This window comes from Papio anubis, chromosome 19 (assembly GCF_008728515.1).
Source record: "Papio anubis isolate 15944 chromosome 19, Panubis1.0, whole genome shotgun sequence".
Lineage (NCBI taxonomy): Eukaryota > Metazoa > Chordata > Mammalia > Primates > Cercopithecidae > Papio > Papio anubis.
This window is the reverse complement of record NC_044994.1, coordinates 46337624-46357098: the sequence shown is the minus strand read 5'-3', so window position 1 is coordinate 46357098 and position 19475 is coordinate 46337624. Positions and strand designations below refer to the sequence as shown.

Below are 19475 nucleotides of genomic sequence, written 5' to 3'. Positions count from 1 at the left end.
AAAAACAAAAAACATTTCTTTTTGGAATAATTAATTGGGAGGTCATCTCAGCCTAATTTTTTTACGGAAAAGTTTTAAATTATATATACAATTTTTTTCTTTGTTTTTGAGACAGAGTCTGACTCTGTCGCTTAGGCTGTAGTGTAATGGTGTGATCACAGCTCACTGCAGCCTTGCCCTCCAGGGCTCAAGTGAGCTTCACACCTCAGCCTCTGGAGTAGCTGGGACTACAGGTACACACCACCACACCTGGCTAGTTTTTAAAAATTTTGTTGCTTTTTGTAGGGATGGGGTCTCACTATGTTGCTCAGGCTTCAATTTTTAAAATAGATACATGGAAGAATATTCATTTTTTCTTTCTAGTTTTTATCATGTGATTTTCTAGGAATTTGTGCATTTTATAATTTTCAAATTTAGTGGCATAAGGTTGTTTATATATTTCTAGTAATATTTTTAATGTTTGCAGTATCTATTTTGATATTCTTCTCTCTGATCTTGGTAATATCCAAATGAAAAGTGGAATGAGGTATTGGGGAGACCTTTCCTAACAGGTTTTGAACTCAGTCTATACATGAGCTTTTCCTCATTGAAATTCAAATCCAATTCGATCAAATTTCTTTTTATAAGAAAACATTTATTTTATAGAAGTTATTTCTTTATAATGGATTATGCCTCGTCTTATTTGTCACTGTTGCCTAGAAGTAATCTTATAGTACTATTGGGATCTTTGTTTTTTTATGCCTGTATTTGTTTGCTATTTCTTTGCACTTTCTTTTTATTTCCAGCTTTCTGAGTCTTTTTATTTTTACATCTGTCTCTTGCATAAAAGATATAGTTGAGTTTTTTAATTTGTTTAAAAATATGATCTGAAGGTCTTTTTCTTAATTGGTAAGTTTACCATTACATTTATTGCCATTACAGATATGTTTGGTCTTAATTCTGTCACTGTGTTTATATAATGTTTTTAATATTTTGTCATTATTTTTTGGTATTTCTATTTTTGTTCTGTAGTCTGGGTTTTTCATTTAAATATATACTTCTGGTAATTTTGAGGATTTATAACTTGATTTTAATTCTAGTGGTTGACTAATGTCAAATTCTAAATAGTGCATATGGTGCTTCTATTTCTCGATGTATTGGTATTAAAAAGGAAGAACGACTAGGCATGCTGGCTTATGCCTGTAATCCAAGCACTTTGGGAGGCTGAGATGGGAGGATTGCTTGAGGCCATGAGTTTGAGAGCAGCCTGACAAGAAAGTGAGACTCCATCTCTACAGGAAATTTTTAAAGAAACTAGCTGGCGCAGTGGTGTGGGTCTGTAGTCCCAGTTACTCGGGTGGCTGAGGCAGGAGGATTCCTTGAGCCCAGGAGTTTCAGGTTGCAGCGAGCTATGATCATGCCCACTGCATCCCTGACTCTCCTGCTTGGGCAACAGAGTGATACCCTGTCTCAAAAAAAAAAAAAAAAAAAAAAAAGAAGAAAAGAAAAATTGTGCCTGTTAGTGTCCTACAGAAAGAATAGGAATTAATTGGCCGGGCGCAGTGGCTCATGCCTGTAATCCCAGCACTTTGGGAGGCCGAGGCGGGCGGATCACGAGGTCAGGAGATCGAGACCATCCTGGCTAACACGGTGAAACTCTGTCTCTACTAAAAATACAAAAAAATTAGCTGGGCGTGGTGCCGGGCGCTTGTAGTTCCAGTTACTTGGGAGGCTAGGGCAGGAGACTGGCGTGAATCCGGGAGGCGGAGCTTGCAGTGAGCTGAGATCACGTCACTGCACTCCAGCCTGGGCGACAGAGCAAGAGTTCGTTTGGAAAAAGAAACAAACAAACAAAAAAGGAATTAATTTACACTACTGAAATTAGTTTCAAGAAAGCTTTTCTTAAGGGAATGTCTTCTCATAAACAACTAATGATAGATTCTTACCTATTAGAGATCAAAGTTCCTGCCATTGAGTGGGTTTTGAAATCAGCAATTTATTCATTCCACAGCATATATTGCTGATTAACAGATGCTATATTAACAAAAAAGTCGAACATGTTCCCATCCTCATAAAACTTTGAATTTGATAAGGAAAACTAACACTGAACAAATAATTGCAGGCATACTGATGTATGACAAATATGTGAAAAGTAGTGAAGGAGCACATCTAAGTTCCTGTATGAACTTATGTATCAATAAGAAAATGATTATAGCTTTTTCTGTGGGAGGAGCACATGAAAAATCTAGGCACCTCGAATGATGCTCTTATTCCATGGTTGGTCATCTTAGGATAATGGTACCTTTTCAGGCACTTGACAAGTATTGTATACCCACAGTGTGTAAGTTAGAGAGTATTCATGGCAAAATTTAGACAAACAACTACAGCAAATGCTTACTGCACCTCTATCTTCATCAACCATAAAATCTGCCCTTTGCTTTATTAATCTATCCTGTTTAGCCCAAATTATCTTTTGCCTTAACAAGAGATCACGTTGTAGTTTGCACAGCACATGAAAGAAGCTTTTCCTTGATTTATGCAATAATTTTCTTGTCATTATCTAGCTCTTTCTTCTTGGGCCACTCTGACAAAATAAGAGGGTAGCTCATACTTGATCTTTGATGTTTGCAGACCATGGTATTTAAGTTAAGTTGTTATTGCTGACCATTAACTAGACAATTCAGATACTATATGGGGTTGATCTGAAATAAAGCAGTTTATAAACTGGACGGTGAATTTCTTCTTGGCAGGAAACACCATTCATCCACATAGCCCTAACTCAGTGTCTTGTATATTTAGCTTTTTGAGAGTGACAAGAAAGTACACACTTTCTGGATTTTGCTTTAATCGACAATTATGTGACAAGAGTCTCTATTATTTGATTAGCTTTAGTAACTGCCTTATGAAAGTGAGTAAGATATTCATTGAATTGATGGAATCCTAACATTAGAAAAAAATTCTGAGCAATTTGATAAAAGTTTTTTTCTCAAAAAACTTTCTCACATTTTATTAGTGTTTTGATAACCTGAGATAGATCTGACAGTTATTAGGATTTCTAGTTTAATAGTGAAAATATATGCAAGGAGATTAAGTGCTTTGCCCAAGCACATCTATTTAGTGTTTGCACCAGGATTAAAGCATTTAGCTGCCAAACCAGCACTTTCTATCACCCTGTCCTCCCTCTACTTAGCGAAAAATTCATCTCGCAAACATCTGAGTGTGAATTTTGTGTCTAGCATCATGCTCTTGACAGCTGTAGATTGCAGATAAAACTTTAAAAATGGGGAGATTTTTAAGGTAACTTTTGGTTCTTCTGTTTTATAAAGCATTAACACTGTTGTCCTCATATACTTTAAAAAGTATATCACATATCTTACGCATTTAAATTTTTTTCATTAGAAAAAAGAAAAATGCTTATAGTCTAAATCTTTGACAATTAATGTTAGACATTTTAATTTGTTGCTTAATAGTAGTAAAGAATACAGAAACATACAGAGAACTGTCATGAAAGGTCCTCAGTCCCCTGGCAGCAGGCGAATATATCAGTGAAGTAGGACAGGGGAGGCTTGAGCTAGGAATTGGATTTGGTAATTAGGTTACTGTAACCTTGGGCAAGGTCAGTGTTCATATAAATAAGAGGGGCAGAGCCTGGGTTAGAAGGAAAAGAATGAATAGAATGTGGGGAAATAAGACACAAGGTCTCTCTGCTAGTGGGAGGGGAAGATCAAGATGGCTTGAGGGGGAAGCAGTGTGAATAAGGACATGTTTTAAGTTGTCAGTGTTCAAGTGCATTTGTCACTTAAAAGAAGATGTCCCAGGAGAGGAAGGGAAAAATGGAAAATGTGAGAAGTTGGGCAAATTGATGGGGCAAGAAGAGGAGGAGGTAGAAGACGTGATCAGGAGCGCAGGTGGCGGGATAATCTTAGAAGGGCAGCAGATTCTTATTTCTCTAAAATAGGAGATCTGAGGTGGAAAGGACGATGTTCATAGAGGCTCTAGACCTTCAGGCTTCGTGCCTGACTTTTCTAGTTGTTCTGAAGTTGCTCTACAGGCTTCTTGGCTTGGAGGTTAATATTCAGCTTATGGTGTCTAAAATAAACAATAAAAAACAGGAATTTGGATATGTAGGAGTTTTAGATGAACTTCCCTCAGTTTCATTATTGAAATTCAGCAGATTTCTCTGGTCAGTTTATTTTTTGTTCTAACGGAGATTATAATTTCAAAAGGGAAGATGCTTTTTAAGATAATGCATGAGGGTTAAAATAAGTTTTAGGTTTTCGTGTGGCTCAGTTTGGTGAATTTTCTCCAGTTTTCATGTAAGAATTAGCCAGGCCTACTGACAGCTACATGCTAATTTATGGAAATTAACATGTTCCAAATAAACCTGTCTGTTCTATTTTGCTACTGTACCGACATTTGAACACTTAAAGTCATTCTAAATGGAGCTGTGCCTTTCTCAGTAGTCAGTGACAGATTCGCACAGGTGTGGGAACCCCGATCCTGTGGTAAATAAGAGAGCCCCTTCTAAAATCTGACATCTCTCTATACAGATAATTTCTAGTTTACAAGTTGTGATATAAAATTTCATGTTTCATTTATTTGGAACTCTACATCTTCCAACAGAAATGATATTATAAATGACTCTAGTGTTCCAGACCCACCCATAAAAGACCATTTAATCTAAAGTATATCTGAATTATTAAAAATAATTACAACCACATTTCTAGCAGCAAATACGTTGACTATCAATTTTCTGAGGTATGAAATGTTTCTCCCACTTGTGCTTTATCTGACTCTCCAGAATGACTGGGTTCTCCACCACTCCTAGTTGTCTGGCAGTAGAAAAAAGAGGCACCCACCTCCAAGCCATTTAGATAGGTTCTTCTAAGGCTCATGAATGAGGGGAGCTGGGAGACACACTACTGAGAACTGAGAGAGGAGCTTGCAGTGATGGTGCATGCTGGCGGGGGCCCTTCTTTCTGTTTCTCCTGTGAGATCTGGGTGCCTGCCTTTATAAACCTTATTTCCCTATCCTTTTTCTCTTTCTCTGGACCAGTGGTTTTCAACTACACATGATTTTGCTTCCCCCATTTCCTCGTACTGCCCCACTGCCTACCTACCTGGGTACATTTGGTAATGTCCAGAGATATTTTTTGGTTGTCACAACTGGGGTCGTTCTTCTGACATCTTGTGGGTATATAAACCAAGCAAGCTGATAGTCATTTACCCCCAAATGTCAAGAATGCCAAGGCTGAGAAATTCTGCTCCAGACAGTTAATGCTACTGGTTAGAGTTGTTTTTGCCTTTTTTGCTTCATTGCAGCTTAGAAATATAGTCTGTGTTCCCTGATTCTCTCCCACCTTCTATTCTTGAAACAAGCTCACAGCTCTTTTGAGGTTTTTCTAAGGGCTTTAGTATCATCACATCATGGAACTAGATGGACCAAAAATAACAAGAAGATTACAGTTTTAGGAAATCTTAATTAAAAGCTATCTGTCCTCTCCACTGGACTTTAAATAGAGCAAAATTCTGATCCTTCTCTAGGCTTCAGTCCTTTCCTCCCCGTGATGATGGTTTCCTCATTCCCTGGTCTTCCAACCTTCCTAATTAATACTACTCCACCATGGAGAGCTTTAGCAGTGATCCTGTTCCTCCCAATGAGAAACTACAGGGATGAAAAATCCTTGTGTTATTTTAATGAGGAGTTAAGGAAAGGTTCCTTTGTATTGCATAGATCTGGTCAGAACTGTTTTCTGTTGTTCTCCTTCTTTTAAGAAAGTTTCAGGAAGAGATTACATCCCAGCCTTTCCTTAAGTACTGCTGCACAGCGCAGGGACCTCCTTTCTCTTCTCTCCTTCTGTCTACTGCTGCTCCATACTTGCCACCAATGCCAGCTTCATGGACATGTGACCTGTGCAGTTACACAGGGCCTTGTGCTTAAAAGAGCCCCTCACTTAGAAGGAAGGGCCTATGCCTGGTTTAATGCTCTGCCGCTATATACCCTTGAAATTCTTAATATTTTTTTAAACAAGAGGCTGTACATTTTTAATTTGTTCTGGGCCCAGTAAATTATATAGCCAGTACTGCTTACCAAAGTACTCCCAACCAACCTTAGGTCCAGGTGAGAGGCAGTCTGGCTTGGAGGAGAGGAGGAAGAGGAGAATTTAAAAATATTTGTAGTAGCAAGAAATCCCCAACTGAAAGCGAAGGAAGGGAAGGGAAGATTCATATTCATGTGCTCAGTCTCTTCATTTGCTAATACTTACCTTTCAGAATTGATTATTTTTGCTTTGTTTATACTTACTAATTTTAATAAAATGACCAACTACTTATTAAGTGCTATTGTATGATCAGCAATGTGCTACAAGCCACAGGTGAAATGAAATAGTAAAATGATAGTTGCTGTGTACTGGACATATTCAAGTGTTTATAACACTTCCTCATTTTGTTCCCATAACCCGTTGAGATTGCTTATATTGTCCCATTCCATAGAGTATGAAACTGATATTTAGAGAGGTCAGTTGTCCAATTTATAAAGCTCGTGAAAAAGCAAGTTTGAACATTGGTTGTTCAGATTCTAAAACCCAATCCCATTCACTCTGCTAATAAGTTAGATATTCCTGTCCTCAGGGTTGACTGTTAAGTTGAGGTTGTGAGTATACATGGAAAATCAGTTTCATTTTGTCTAGTGAATTATTTTTTTTTTTAACACAACAGAGACACATCAGTACTTTTCAAATTGGATATAATGATTTATGAAAATAGTGCTAGGATATATGATGTAGATGCTTTTCAGTGTGGTCAGGAGAAGTAGCTATTATAATTAATCCGAAACAGTATTCTTACAGAAAAAATTCAAAAGCCTTCAGTTATATATGCAAATCGCTCCATCTCTTTTTCCATTTTTTGAAATACTTGCTCCCATATCATTGTTAGTGTTGCTTAGCTGAAAGTGTCTCTTTAATTTCTTTTTTTTTTTTTTTCAGACGGAGTCTTGCTCTGTCGCCCAGGCTGGAGTGCAGTGGCATGATCTCAGCTCACTGCAAGCTCCGCCTCCCGAGTTCACGCCATTCTCCTGCCTCAGCCTCCCGAGTAGCTGGGACTACAGGCGCCCGCCATCACGCCCGGCTAATTTTTTGTATTTTTAGCAGAGACGGGGTTTCACCATGTTAGCCAGGATAGTCTCGATCTCCTGACCTCGTGATCCGCCCGCCTCGGCCTCCCAAAGTACTGGGATTACAGGCGTGAGCCACTGTGCCCGGCCAGGGTCTCTTTAATTTCTATTCACCAAATAAAAATTTCATGTTCTATGTGATTGATATTTGCAACTGTGGTCTAAGAAAGCTAATTTGCAGAGAATATATGTTGCACCAATTCTTTATTTTTTACCATGTGAGCTACTTCTCATGACAATTTGGTATCCCCATAAAACTCTATGCTGATCTTAGCCTCAGTATATTATCAGCCTGTCTTCTTAATTCTGCATAAGGAAGAGGCAGGCATCAGGCGTAGATTACCTACAATTGACGAGTATCTATTACTTAGGAGTTAAATGGATTAAGAGTAATTTGATACTTCTCTTAAAATTTACTGATCTATTATTATCAGCCTTTGATGGCAGTAGAAGTGTCTGAGGCTTGTACTCTATAACCTAACAGGAGCCAAACATATAAATGCTCTTTCAGAGCTTTTGTTAAGAGAAGGACTGTTTAATCACACTGACCTGAGTTTTAATTCCAGCTGTACCACTGATTAATTGTGTAAGTTATTTAAGTTCCCCACGCTTCTGTTTCTTTATCTGTAAATGAGAGTAATATCTTCTCCAAAATGCTGCAGGAAAGTTTAACTGAATTTCTGTACATAAAGCACTTAGCACAGTGCCAGGCCTATGGAAAGGTGTTAATGGCTAAGTGATAGTTTTCCTCCTCTTCCTCCCCCTATTTCATCAAGACAGTATGATTGGGCATAGTTTCACTGGGTAAAACAGAACATTGGGTAAGCCCTTTCTTGATTTATACCTAAACAATTAGCTCTACTTTTAAATAAACTTCAACGTATCTCCTCCTGCAATGAAATAATTAGAAGGCAAATGTCTTCCTCTTGTTGTCTGCAAGGAAGAGGATAGAATAATATTTTTAAAAATCTTTCAGCATATTTAAGAATAAAAGTTGGAGATCTTGGTGGTCACTACACCCCCACTACATGCACACTACCATTTTTTTTTTTTTTTTTTTTTTTTGATCGGGTTTTTTTTTTTTTCTCCCTTTTTGGAGTGCGATGGTGTGATTTCGGGTCACTGCAACCTCCACCTCCCGGGTTCAGGCAATTCTCCTGCCTCAGCCTCGTGAGTAGCTGGGATTACAAGCATGTGCCACCATGTCCAGCTAATTTTGTATTTTCAGTAGAAACAGGGTTTCACCATGTTGGACAGGCTGGTCTGGAACTCCTGACCTCAGATGATCCGCCCACCTTGGTCTCCCCAAGTGCTGGGATTAGAGGTGTGAGCCACTGCACCCAGCTACTAACATTCTTTCAACACAAACCAAGCCAGTCTTTCTCATACCTCGAACCTGCATCAGAATCACCTAAGGTATTTGTAAAAAAATAAATAAAACTAGCTCTCTAATCCCAGACCTACTGAATAGAATCCCTGGGGATGAGGCCTTGGAATATATATATATATATATTTATTTATTTATTTATTTTTGAGACGGAGTCTCGCTCTGTCGCCCAGGCTGGAGTGCAGTGGCCGGATCTCAGCTTACTGCAAGCTCCGCCTCCCGGGTTCACGCCATTCTCCGGCCTCAGCCTCCTGAGTAGCTGGGACTACAGGCGCCCGCCACCTCGCCCGGCTAGTTTTTTGTATTTCTTAGTAGAGACGGGGTTTCACCGTGTTAGCCAGGATGGTCTCGATCTCCTGACCTCGTGATCCACCCGTCTCTGCCTCCCAAAGTGCTGGGATTACAGGCTTGAGCCACCGCGCCCGGCTGGAATATATTTTTAAAATAAGCCACCTTGGTTATTTTTCTTCATAAGATCTTTAGAAACACTGACCTGCACTCTCTTACCTCCTCGCCCATACGATTCTTGGGTTGAAATAGTCTTTTCTCTTCTACATGCCTATAGAATTCTTACACAATTTTCAAGGGCTACCTCTTCCTAGAAGCCTTTCCAGATCTTCCCAAATTGAAGTTAGAGACGTATCTTCATTATTGCAGTCGGCCTTGTAGAGTTTTGCATGTTTTCTACCAAACAGCTCCTGGAGGGCAGTGGTTGTCGATTATCCTACCAAGCATCCCCAGTGCCAGAAAAACACGTTACATATCATGGGCATTCAAAGAGTATTTGTTGAATATTGTTGATCCTCAAATTCCTTTTTCCTAGTAAGCCATCTCTTTTGTTCTTCAGTAAAGAGTAGAAATCTCTTCAGAGTAATATTAATAAACTCGGGGTGATGAAGGTAAATAATAATCAGCATTATCAGCCTCAGTTTCCAGAGCATCAGAATAGGGATCAGTGTCTGTGAATGGTGGCGAGGGGTTGTTTGTGATCCCTGTTTCTTTCTCATCCTCTTTGTATATTCTTCATAAGGCAAATTGAACAAATCCCTCAAAGTCCAAGTTGAATACATAACAATTACGAAAAGGAAATGCTATCGTGGGTTCATTTTACTTCAGTAAACAGATTTGATCATTGACCTCACTAAAGAAGCAGTTTTTGTAATACACCTTCATGTTTGTTCTCTGGGACACTAAGTGGAGTAAAGTCCATGCAGCTGTGCTTCCGTTGATGTCCTTCCTAGGAGAACTGTGCGGAGAAAATGTGTAGAGATGAACTGCAGTGACCACTAAGATGGTTTCTCCAAAGATGCTCTGCACTGTCACTTAAATTTTAGGCACTTTTGTGGTTTTAAGTGACTTTTAATTCCATCCCATGTTTCTCTCTCCATCAGCTGGTTTCCTGGATAGGGCATTGCCCAGACAGTGTTATAAGGTGATAGGCATGTGGAGCTAGCCAATGTTCTAATATACTGGAAAGTGACAAAGAGAACAAGGTATTAAATGCACTCAGAGTATCTGGTTATTGAGGATTAGAGGGAGATGTAATAACTGAGGGTGATAGCACATTTTGGGAGTTTCTCCAAATGTTAAATCACTGCGTCTTATACATATTCTATATATTGATCATTTGGCTTCACACCAGGCAGCAAGATTAAGCTGAGAAAACCACTGAATTTGGCAGGGGAAATCAGATTTTCAGTGAGTAGGTTAGGATTTATGACAGCAGTAGTGCTTATGGAGTGTAGTGCAAGAGACTAGGTAGCCATCATAGAGGGAGAGTCCTTACATATGTTTTGAATATTTTGAGTATTACTCATCTTTTGAATCTTAAAGTCTTTGGACTGCTAATGTTTGAGAAAGCGGGGAGACTTCCAAGTGAACAGAATCTGCAAGGAAAAACCTACTCACCTAAGTGAGTAGATCAGGAAATTTTAAACTTAGGCAAAGGAAGACCTTTTCTTCCCCTGCTCCCTCTGAAGCACTGAGGGCTATAGTGGCCAAAGATAATGAGAAAAGATCTTGGAATTTGGTGAGAGGAGCTGACTGTTAGAGTAGCTTTAGTGCAAGTTGGCTAGAAAGGGGGTGGGCTAATAAAGTTGCAGTAGGCTTGGGAAAGGGCAATAGTGCACATTGGGCCATTCCTTGAGGGACAGGCTTAGAAAGAAAAGAAAATGGTCATTATATAAGCTGGACAAAGTCTCCACGTATTAACAACCAGAAAGTACAGTCCTAGCACCCCAAAGAAGTTGCTTGTGCTGAGCCTTTGCTGTCAGACTCCCCTCCATCCTAATCTCTGGCAACCTTCCCTATAGGTTTTCCTTTTCAGGGTATCATAGGAGTGAAATCACACAGAGTGGGAAAGACTGGCTTCTTTCACTTAGCATAATGCCTACTGTATGTACATTTAAAGTGCATTTTAAAATGCAAAGAATCCTTGCCCGCATCCCCTGCCGAAACAAATAAAACAGGGATCTGAGAAGATGGATGTACAGAAAAGTGAGTTAGGAACATACTGAGATGTAAACAGACATTTACCTCCTGAGTACTGTTTCAGTTTTCAGTGAAATTAGGCGAGCCTGTTAGCTTTGAGTGAGTGTTGGAAAGGTTGGAGAGGAAGTGACCTTGACCATTTAAGTGTTTTCTTAAACTAGCCTCCTCTCCTTCTCTGACCTTTTTCACTCCCCCTTTCTTCCCTGAGTTGGGGGTGGGGGAAGATACACACACACACACACACACACACACACACGCATACATATATATATATATATATATATCCATTTTCATGGCATAACAATTTTGTTATTTTTGCTCCTGAACTCTGGAAATGGTGCTTTTACTATCGAAAGAGCATATGCAAAATCTTAGTTTCTTATGTCCTCTCTTATAAAGAGAGCATCCACACATAGCAGATTCTAATTTCAGCCGTAGTTGAGGGCTATCAGATGACACGTGGTGGTTACCAGGATGTGATACAAGCTAGAGCCATATACTTGTATTTCAGTCCGGGATTTAGTTTTACTAAATTTTTCTTTTTAAATTTTTGTATTGTTTTCCTTGTTACTGATAGAAGTTTAAAAGTTAAGAATTAAAAAAGATAGAATAAAACAAATTATTTTTTAGTATCTGGAATTGGAACTTTTAGATGTAAAATATAAACAATGTATCTGTTCATAATTCCCATGCTTTTATTTGGTAGTGTTGATTTATTTTTACAAATCAGTGACTATGAGATTAGTAAGTGCTTTTATTAAATTGTATATATATATATACACACACACATATATAAATGTTTAATTATATTTAATTCTAAAAGCGCTTACTAATCTTATCCTCACTAATTCTCCTGGATACTTTTTCAATAGAAATGTAACTGGGTTTTGTTTTCCTTTTTTTTTTCTATAGCTGTGATATTCAAAGCACAGATGATATTATTCCACCAAAGAGCAAGTAGAAAGCAGGCAGGTTTTCTTGGGACATTTATTGCATTCATCAATTATTACCTTCACCTTACTACTTTTCATTCATGATGAGTAATACATTTATATCCTCGAATTGTTGACTTGTTTATATTGACAACATATTCTACTGATAATGTGATTAGCAGAGAGATGTAAGATGTTACTATATACCAAAGGCCTTCCTTGGTGCTAATGTTGTGCTTATTACAAATTCAGCATATTGCTCTTCTAACATAAATAGAATTACACTACTGTGTCTTCTCATTTATCTGGAGAACAATTATTTGATACTTCACATATATCTAGAAGTCAGAATGTAAGCCCCAAAAGCCCTCAGAGTGGCCACAGTTTGCTAAAAGCAAATGTGATAAATCTTGTGCCCAGTTTATAATGGATACTTTATACATATTGCCTTATTTAACTCCCACAGTAATCTTTTGTGATAGCTATTGTTGCCACATTTATAGAAGAGGAAATAAATTGAAGATTCTGAAGAGGTTATAAACCTTGTCCAAGGTCTTCTATCTAGAGAGTATCGCAGCTGAGATTTCAGCATGGGTTTAGACCTTGTCCAAGGTCGTCTATCTAGAGACAGTGTTGCCGCTGAGATTTCAGTATGGGTTTGTGTGTCCCCCAGATCCTCACTCTGAGTCCAGTTGCTCCCATTTTCAGTCATTCTCATAAATATTTTTTCAGTACCAACTATGTGACAGGCCCTGGTATCCGGGATTAAAGGCAATTATACAGAGTCCTATAGAAATCCTTTATCTGTTTTTTTTGGCTGCAGTAAATATGAAACAGACTAGAAAAGAAAGGAGGCATGAGGACAGTGATATTGTCTCTGTTACTGACTGTCACATCTGCAGGGTGAGCACAGTACCTAGTAGGAACTCAATAAATATATGTTGAATGGGTGAGTGATATTAGTGAAAAGTAATAACTAGGAGAGAATCAAACATGAAAAGGATATAAAATAAAAACCGTGATTGTCTTGGACCAGTTAGTGTTTGAATAAGCAAAAAGCTCCATAGGCCCTAGGGCATGAAGAGCCTCTAAGTGTACTCACTGATGCCCATAATGATGACCTGAGGCCACTGAGGACCATGGTGATCCAGGCCCTGTGCAGCAGGGAGTCACTCATGAATGTGACATCCAGTTTAAAAATAAAGGAGGCACCTAAAACATTTTAGAAAATGTTTCATTAAAAATGGTCTTTTCTCCCTTAAAGTGTGCTAAAGAGCTAAACTTCATTGTCTTGGAGAAATCCTATATTGGAGTAGCTCTTTCTCTAATAATATTGGATAAAGAGGGATAACACATCATATAATTTGTTTTCTTTTCCCTAATAAGTCGTAGCATTAAAATTTCATGCCAGATGAATCTTTAAAAAATTCAAATTCTTTTCTTTGGAAGATACCCTATAAGAAACTATACATAGTATACAGCATATAACCATCTATAGTACTGTAACAAGTGAATAGGTCACATAAAACAACCTTTTTTGAGCAATGTCATCTGAGAGGATTATGATGTGTTGAAATAATTCACGTTTGGAATATCATTTAGCTTTTTATAAGGAAAAATGAGGAAATTATAGGAAACTATTGAAATGATTTAAATTTCATTATTCAACAGCATCGATGCGCTACTTTCTTGTTTCAAGAATGTATCTATTAACAGTGATATTTTGCCTTACAGCTTTTCTGGGAGAAGAGGCTACAAGGACTTAGTGCATCAGATGTAACAGAACAAATTATAAAAACCATGGAACTACCCAAAGGTCTTCAAGGTATTATCTAAGTTCAGTTGAGCAGACATTTATTAAGTACCTACTGCATGCCAGGCACTCTGTTAGATGCTGTGGATTCAGCAATGACTGACAGGAGGTCTTTGCCTTGGGAGGTCATATGCCTTGCTGGATGACGTACCTCTTATGTTTTAGTAAAGCCAGGCAGAAGCTACATGAAAAACTTGTATGTTACAGGGATGCTGCCGTGTAGTATATTATCTTAGATTTTTTTCTGTGTAAAAATTTTGGTTTTAGGTTAGGTTCATCACAGAAGCTAACCCATGTGCTGCTTTTAGCACTGGATGCGGATGAGTAACAGAATTTCTCAAGCTTCCTGCTTATAGCAGCATCTGGCCCTACCACCTGCTCTTTCTCTCATCCTCTTACCACAAGAACAACTAACAGCTCTCCTTCTGCCCCTCCCTCCACAAACTGGTGCTCTAAGTAGCAGTGGAAACAGATGCACTTTGGTCCAGCAATAGCAGCCAGTGGGATCTGGGGTGGAAAATTCAGTCGCTGGTCTACCTTTCGTGTTATATGAGAACTGCGAGTTCTAGAGAAGAGTTTATTTTTCAAGTATTAAAAATTTGGCTTCTAAAGCTTGATATATTGAGAATTGCTCAAAAATCCTCATAATTCATGGTTAGATTGTTGCCTTATCTCTTTATGTTCTTGGAATGTTGGCCTTAACTAGTTAAACAGGTTTAGGACTTTAACCATTGCATTTACATGTGACACGGTGCCAGTATCTTACAAGTAATCAAAGTGTGCAGTTATTAATTCTCTGATTTTGGCTGTTTTGTTAGGTTTATGAGAAAAGCTGTTAAAGCCACAGGAACAGCTTGCTTGCATTGGCTTTTTCTTTGAATCCTGAGACAAAGAAGATAATTGTTGAGATATTTCTGGAAATTAATGTTAAAAGCTACAAGGAGAAACTATACCAGTACTCTAGGAATACATTAAAAGGGATACTTGAGTATAGTCACTTCACCAGGTCTCACCTCATTAAAATAATTAACATTGCTTGGGGAAATATAGCCAACTTTTTAAAAGTTTAGTACCTTGGAAAATGTGTTTTAAAGTTCTGGTAAAGTATTATTAAAATGCTCAGCTATAAGCTTACAGCAAGCATGAGGATTTGTTTTTTAAAGTAAGAAAAAATGCTCAGCTATTTTGTTACTATTTCTTTAGTGTGAATTATTTAGTGTATCATACCTATTGAGTAGATATATTATCTTTTGCTGCTTTGTTTTATATCGGTTTTACATACATGATCTCAAATATATATAAAAATATCAGTTGTTTTAGGTCACATAAAGTTTGCTCAGCACATTGAGACATTTCCTTTAACTAGTACTTATTTCTCATTGCAGGAGTTGGTCCAGGTAGCAATGATGAGACCCTTTTATCTGCTGTTGCCAGTGCTTTGCACACAAGCTCTGCGCCAATCACAGGGCAAGTCTCCGCTGCTGTGGAAAAGAACCCCGCTGTTTGGCTTAACACATCTCAACCCCTCTGCAAAGCTTTTATCGTCACAGATGAAGACATCAGGTAATGCAGTTTAACATGACTTCATAAACTTGGGTTTTTACATTTGGGTAAATTTTATGCTGTTCATTAGGTTCAGTGGCATAGCTAGTAAGTGATATATCACCTAGAAAGTTATACTTTTTTTTTTTTTTTACAGAGTTTTACAGAAACTGATGGAAGGTGAAAAAAGACCATTATAACAAATACATGCTTGAAAGGGGTGTAAATGCTGCATGCCAGGGATATCATCATGGTCATGTCCAAAGGACAGGCACCAGATCAGTTATATTCCCTAAGCATCATTTTTACTGTGTCTTTTGCAATTTGGGATTCTGACTTTCTATTCTAAAGAACCTCTTTCTGACAGACACAGTGGCTCATGCCTATAATCCCAGCACATTGGGAGGCTGAGGTGGGAGGATTGCTTGAGCCCAGGAGTTTGAGACCAGCCTGGGCAACATAGTGAGACCCCATCCCCACAAAAAATTTAAAAAAATTAGCCAGGTGTGGTAGTATGTAACTGTAGTCCCAGCTACTTGGGAGACTGAGGTGGGAGGACTGCTTGAGCATGGGAGGTCGAGGCTCCAGTGAGCTGTAGTCGCATCCCTGCACTCCAGCTGTGGCGACAGAGCTAGATCTTGTCTTAGAAAAATAAAAATAAATATAAAGAACCCCTTTCACTCAGTCATGCCTTTTCTGATTGCTTCCTTCATTGGTTTGTCTGGAAACCAATCTCTCTTTAAATCAGATGATAGTGATGCTTCTCTTAAACTTACTTGTGACACAGTAGAGCAAGAAGAGAAGCAAGTAAGAAAGAAGAAACCACAGGTAAAGCAATAAAACAGAGTCAGGAATGAGGCAAGACGCAAACTATCTACTGACACCTTTTACTCTTTCTAAGGCTGACTCACAAGTTAAGGTTTCAGCAGCAAATGGTAAAAGGAAAACATCCAACTCAGATTGGTAGAACCCAGAAAATAGAAGCAAACCGTTGCACAGGAAAAGCAAAACTACTCCAGTTAGTAAGACCACAGAGCAATTCTTATATGGGTTTTATGACCTCAATATCATTACTTTATAGTGATACTTTATAGTGATACTATATAGTATATTGCATTTTCTTTAAAAATATGACCTTGTGTATACTTCACTATTTCTGTCCCCTGAATGTAAATCAGTTTAATTAGAGTATTATTCCTAGACAAAACTAGCAGATGGCACTTTCGAATCATGTAATTTTAAAATGTTTTATATTTGTTATTTTGTTTGTTTTTTGAGATGGAGTTTTGCTCTGTTGCCCAGGCTGGAGTGTAGTGGCACAATCTCGGCTCACTGCAACCTCCGCCTCCCGGGTTCAAGCAATTCTCCTGCCTAAGCCGCCCGAGTAGCTGGGATTACAGGCGAGCACCACCATGCCCAGCTAATTTTTTTATTTTTAGTAGAGACAGGGTTTCACCATATTGGCCAGGCTGCTCTTGAACTCCTGACATCATGATCCGCCTGCCTCGGCCTCCCAAAGTGCTAGGATTACAGGTATTACAGGTGTGAGCCACCACGCCCAGCCTATATTTGTATTTTTTTAAAAAATCCATACAAAGTTGACATGAAAATGTTTTTAAATGGGTAAGTCTATCTAGGTTTATAATGCGAAAGCCCTTCTTGGGTCTTAAAGTAATTATTTTGCAAAGATAAAAAGTGGTACAAAGTTGTATTCATATGCCTTGATTGCATATGAATATGAATAAAGTTTCTTAAAAACTTTATTTTTTAAGAAAACAAAATGTAAAAAATCAATGAAAGGAATCAACTTGCTCATTGGATTGTTCTTACCCTTGAGGAAGAAAATTACTCCAGAGACAAGTTCTTTTCCATCTTGAATGAATACTGAATCAGCAGGGATTCCGCCAGGTCCTTATGTGTGTTGATGGAGGTTCTCTGAGTTATATCACAGGAATGTTGATGGCTTCAACACCAGATCTTTTGATAGTTGAGGAAACTATCTCAAAGCCAATTCTGGATGATTTCCTTTTTGGGTAAATTTGTCTAACAAATTGCTCATTTGATTTAATTGTCATGACAGAAATTAGGAAGCAAATACTCCTTGTTGAATTAGTACATGTTCAAAATAAATTACTGCAAATGGAACTGTTACTCTTTATCTAACTGTGTATGCAATAGTCTGTCTACATTAAACCTCCAGCTGAAGACCCCAACAAGATATATCTCAAGTATTTTTAGCATATTTGATACTATTTGCATTGATGGGTAGTTTTGTTTTTTCATACTTTGTAACAAATTCTCACAAACTTTGCAGCTTAAAACAACACCCATTTATTAGCTCGAAGTTCTTTGAGGTCAGAAGTCTGGGCCTAGTGTGACTGGGTTCTGTGTTTGGGTCTTACACGTGTCACTGGACTGTGTTCCCTTCTGAAGCTTGGGGTTCTCTTTCAAGCTCATATGATGGTTGCAGAATTCATCCCTTGTGTTTTAGGGCTGAGGACCCTGTTCTCTTGTTGGCTATGGGATGGTGGCTGTCTTAGCTCCTGGAAGCTGCCTGTAGTTCCTTGTCTTGTGGCTCCTCCATGTGCCCCTTTATGCTCCCGTCAGGAAGATCCCAGCTCCACTAAGGGGTCCTATTAGGTCAGGCCCACTGCAGTAATCTCTCTTGATTGACTCAAAATCAGTTGATTGGTAACCTAATCATGGAGAGATATACCATCATATTCACTAGTTCTGCTCACCCTTAAGGGGAGAGAATTATATAAAGAGTGCACATAGAGGTGGTTTTGGGGAAGGGGGACTGTTGGGGACATCTTACAATTCCACCTACAGCAATGGGCAAATGATTAAATTTCAGCTTTCACAAATGTGGAAAGTAATGCTCAAGATAGAAGAAAATCAATGGGAAATGTTAGAGTTTAAGATAAAATTCTCCATCAAAATCACTGCAGATGGTGCCATTTGCTCCATTTTCCCCATCTTCCTAATGAGGTTACTCTAGGACAGCTGTGGAGATTCTTGTACTCTTATCAGTGAGAGCCTGCCAGTGAAACTAATAGGTCATTTGTCATAAACTTTGAGTCACTGACCCAGAGGTGAGACTAACTGTATAAGAAATAAACAAATATGTTCTGCTTGACCCTGTCCCATGGCATGAAAATCTGTCGGACTCCAGTTTCTTTTAATATGACAGAGGCTATAGAGCTAAGACTGACCCAGTGACAGCTTCCCTCTTTGAAAATTCATTTAATAAGTGGAAGTCTATACTTTTTAACTCTTTGTGGTGTTTTGGAGTTTCATAAAGATATCCAAAGTTTTTGTGGGAAGCAGCACATATGTGTCACCTTCACTATCTTGGACATAGTCTTATTTGGTCAAAGGGGTGTGATCTTGAGTAGACGGAATATGACTTGGCAGCTGGTTGAGTCCCTATGGAGTGAATACTCAGGGACCCTTAGTGCAATCTTCTATAGCATTGCTCCTCTACCCCTCTGCTGTCCCAGGTTTGTGAATTGCTGCAATCTGTCTTCCTCAATTATTGGTAGAGAAAATTACTTTTTTTTTCAGTAGAACCCTTAGTATATTCCTTGTTGCATCTTCATTTCCCTCTCTGCATTTTTCCTTATCTCCTTTCTTCTGGTCTCAGGAGGTTTGCCCCGTTTTCTGTTCTGCTGACCCTCCCTCCTCTGCCATTGCCTTCTGTTCTTGTTCCCGCTGGAACCTTTTCCTACCAGTCTTCTCTCCTTCTCTCTTCTCTTGTCTTTCTTCAACCTTTGCCTCTCTATTTGGTTCTGGATGTCACTTTATATTTACCGAGCTTTGCTTGCTAGACCCGTATTAGGAATTTGTCTCTTACCCTCTGGGGGCTCTACTTTCATTTTTTTTTTTTTTTTTTTTAACTTTTTGAAGATAAAGTGTATACTGGTAGCCTTTCTTCCTGTGCTTTGTTCTTCATCTAGTGGTTCAGAGCCTTTTTAATGACTTGGAGTTATTAACCCTCACTTTTGAGGTTCCTTTGTAATCACTGAGACACAGAGAAACTCATGGTATGTTCTTAAGCAACTCACTTTCTCAGTCGAAGAGAAGCTTTCCAGTGTCTGTCCTCAGTGTGCAGAATCATGTGGTCTTGGCTCCTTCATGCTGACCTGTTGCCTGCAG

The 19475-nt window shown here is 38.6% G+C and overlaps 1 protein-coding gene across 1 annotated transcript in view; it reads left to right on the top strand.

The window, feature by feature from the left end:
• The window catches only part of MBD2 (methyl-CpG binding domain protein 2), a 70872-nt gene that overhangs the window by 45814 nt on the left and 5583 nt on the right, over positions 1-19475 (top strand). The window contains 2 exon segments of the mRNA XM_003914392.5: positions 13697-13787; positions 15161-15338. Of these exon segments, the coding sequence (XP_003914441.2) occupies positions 13697-13787; positions 15161-15338 (269 nt within the window).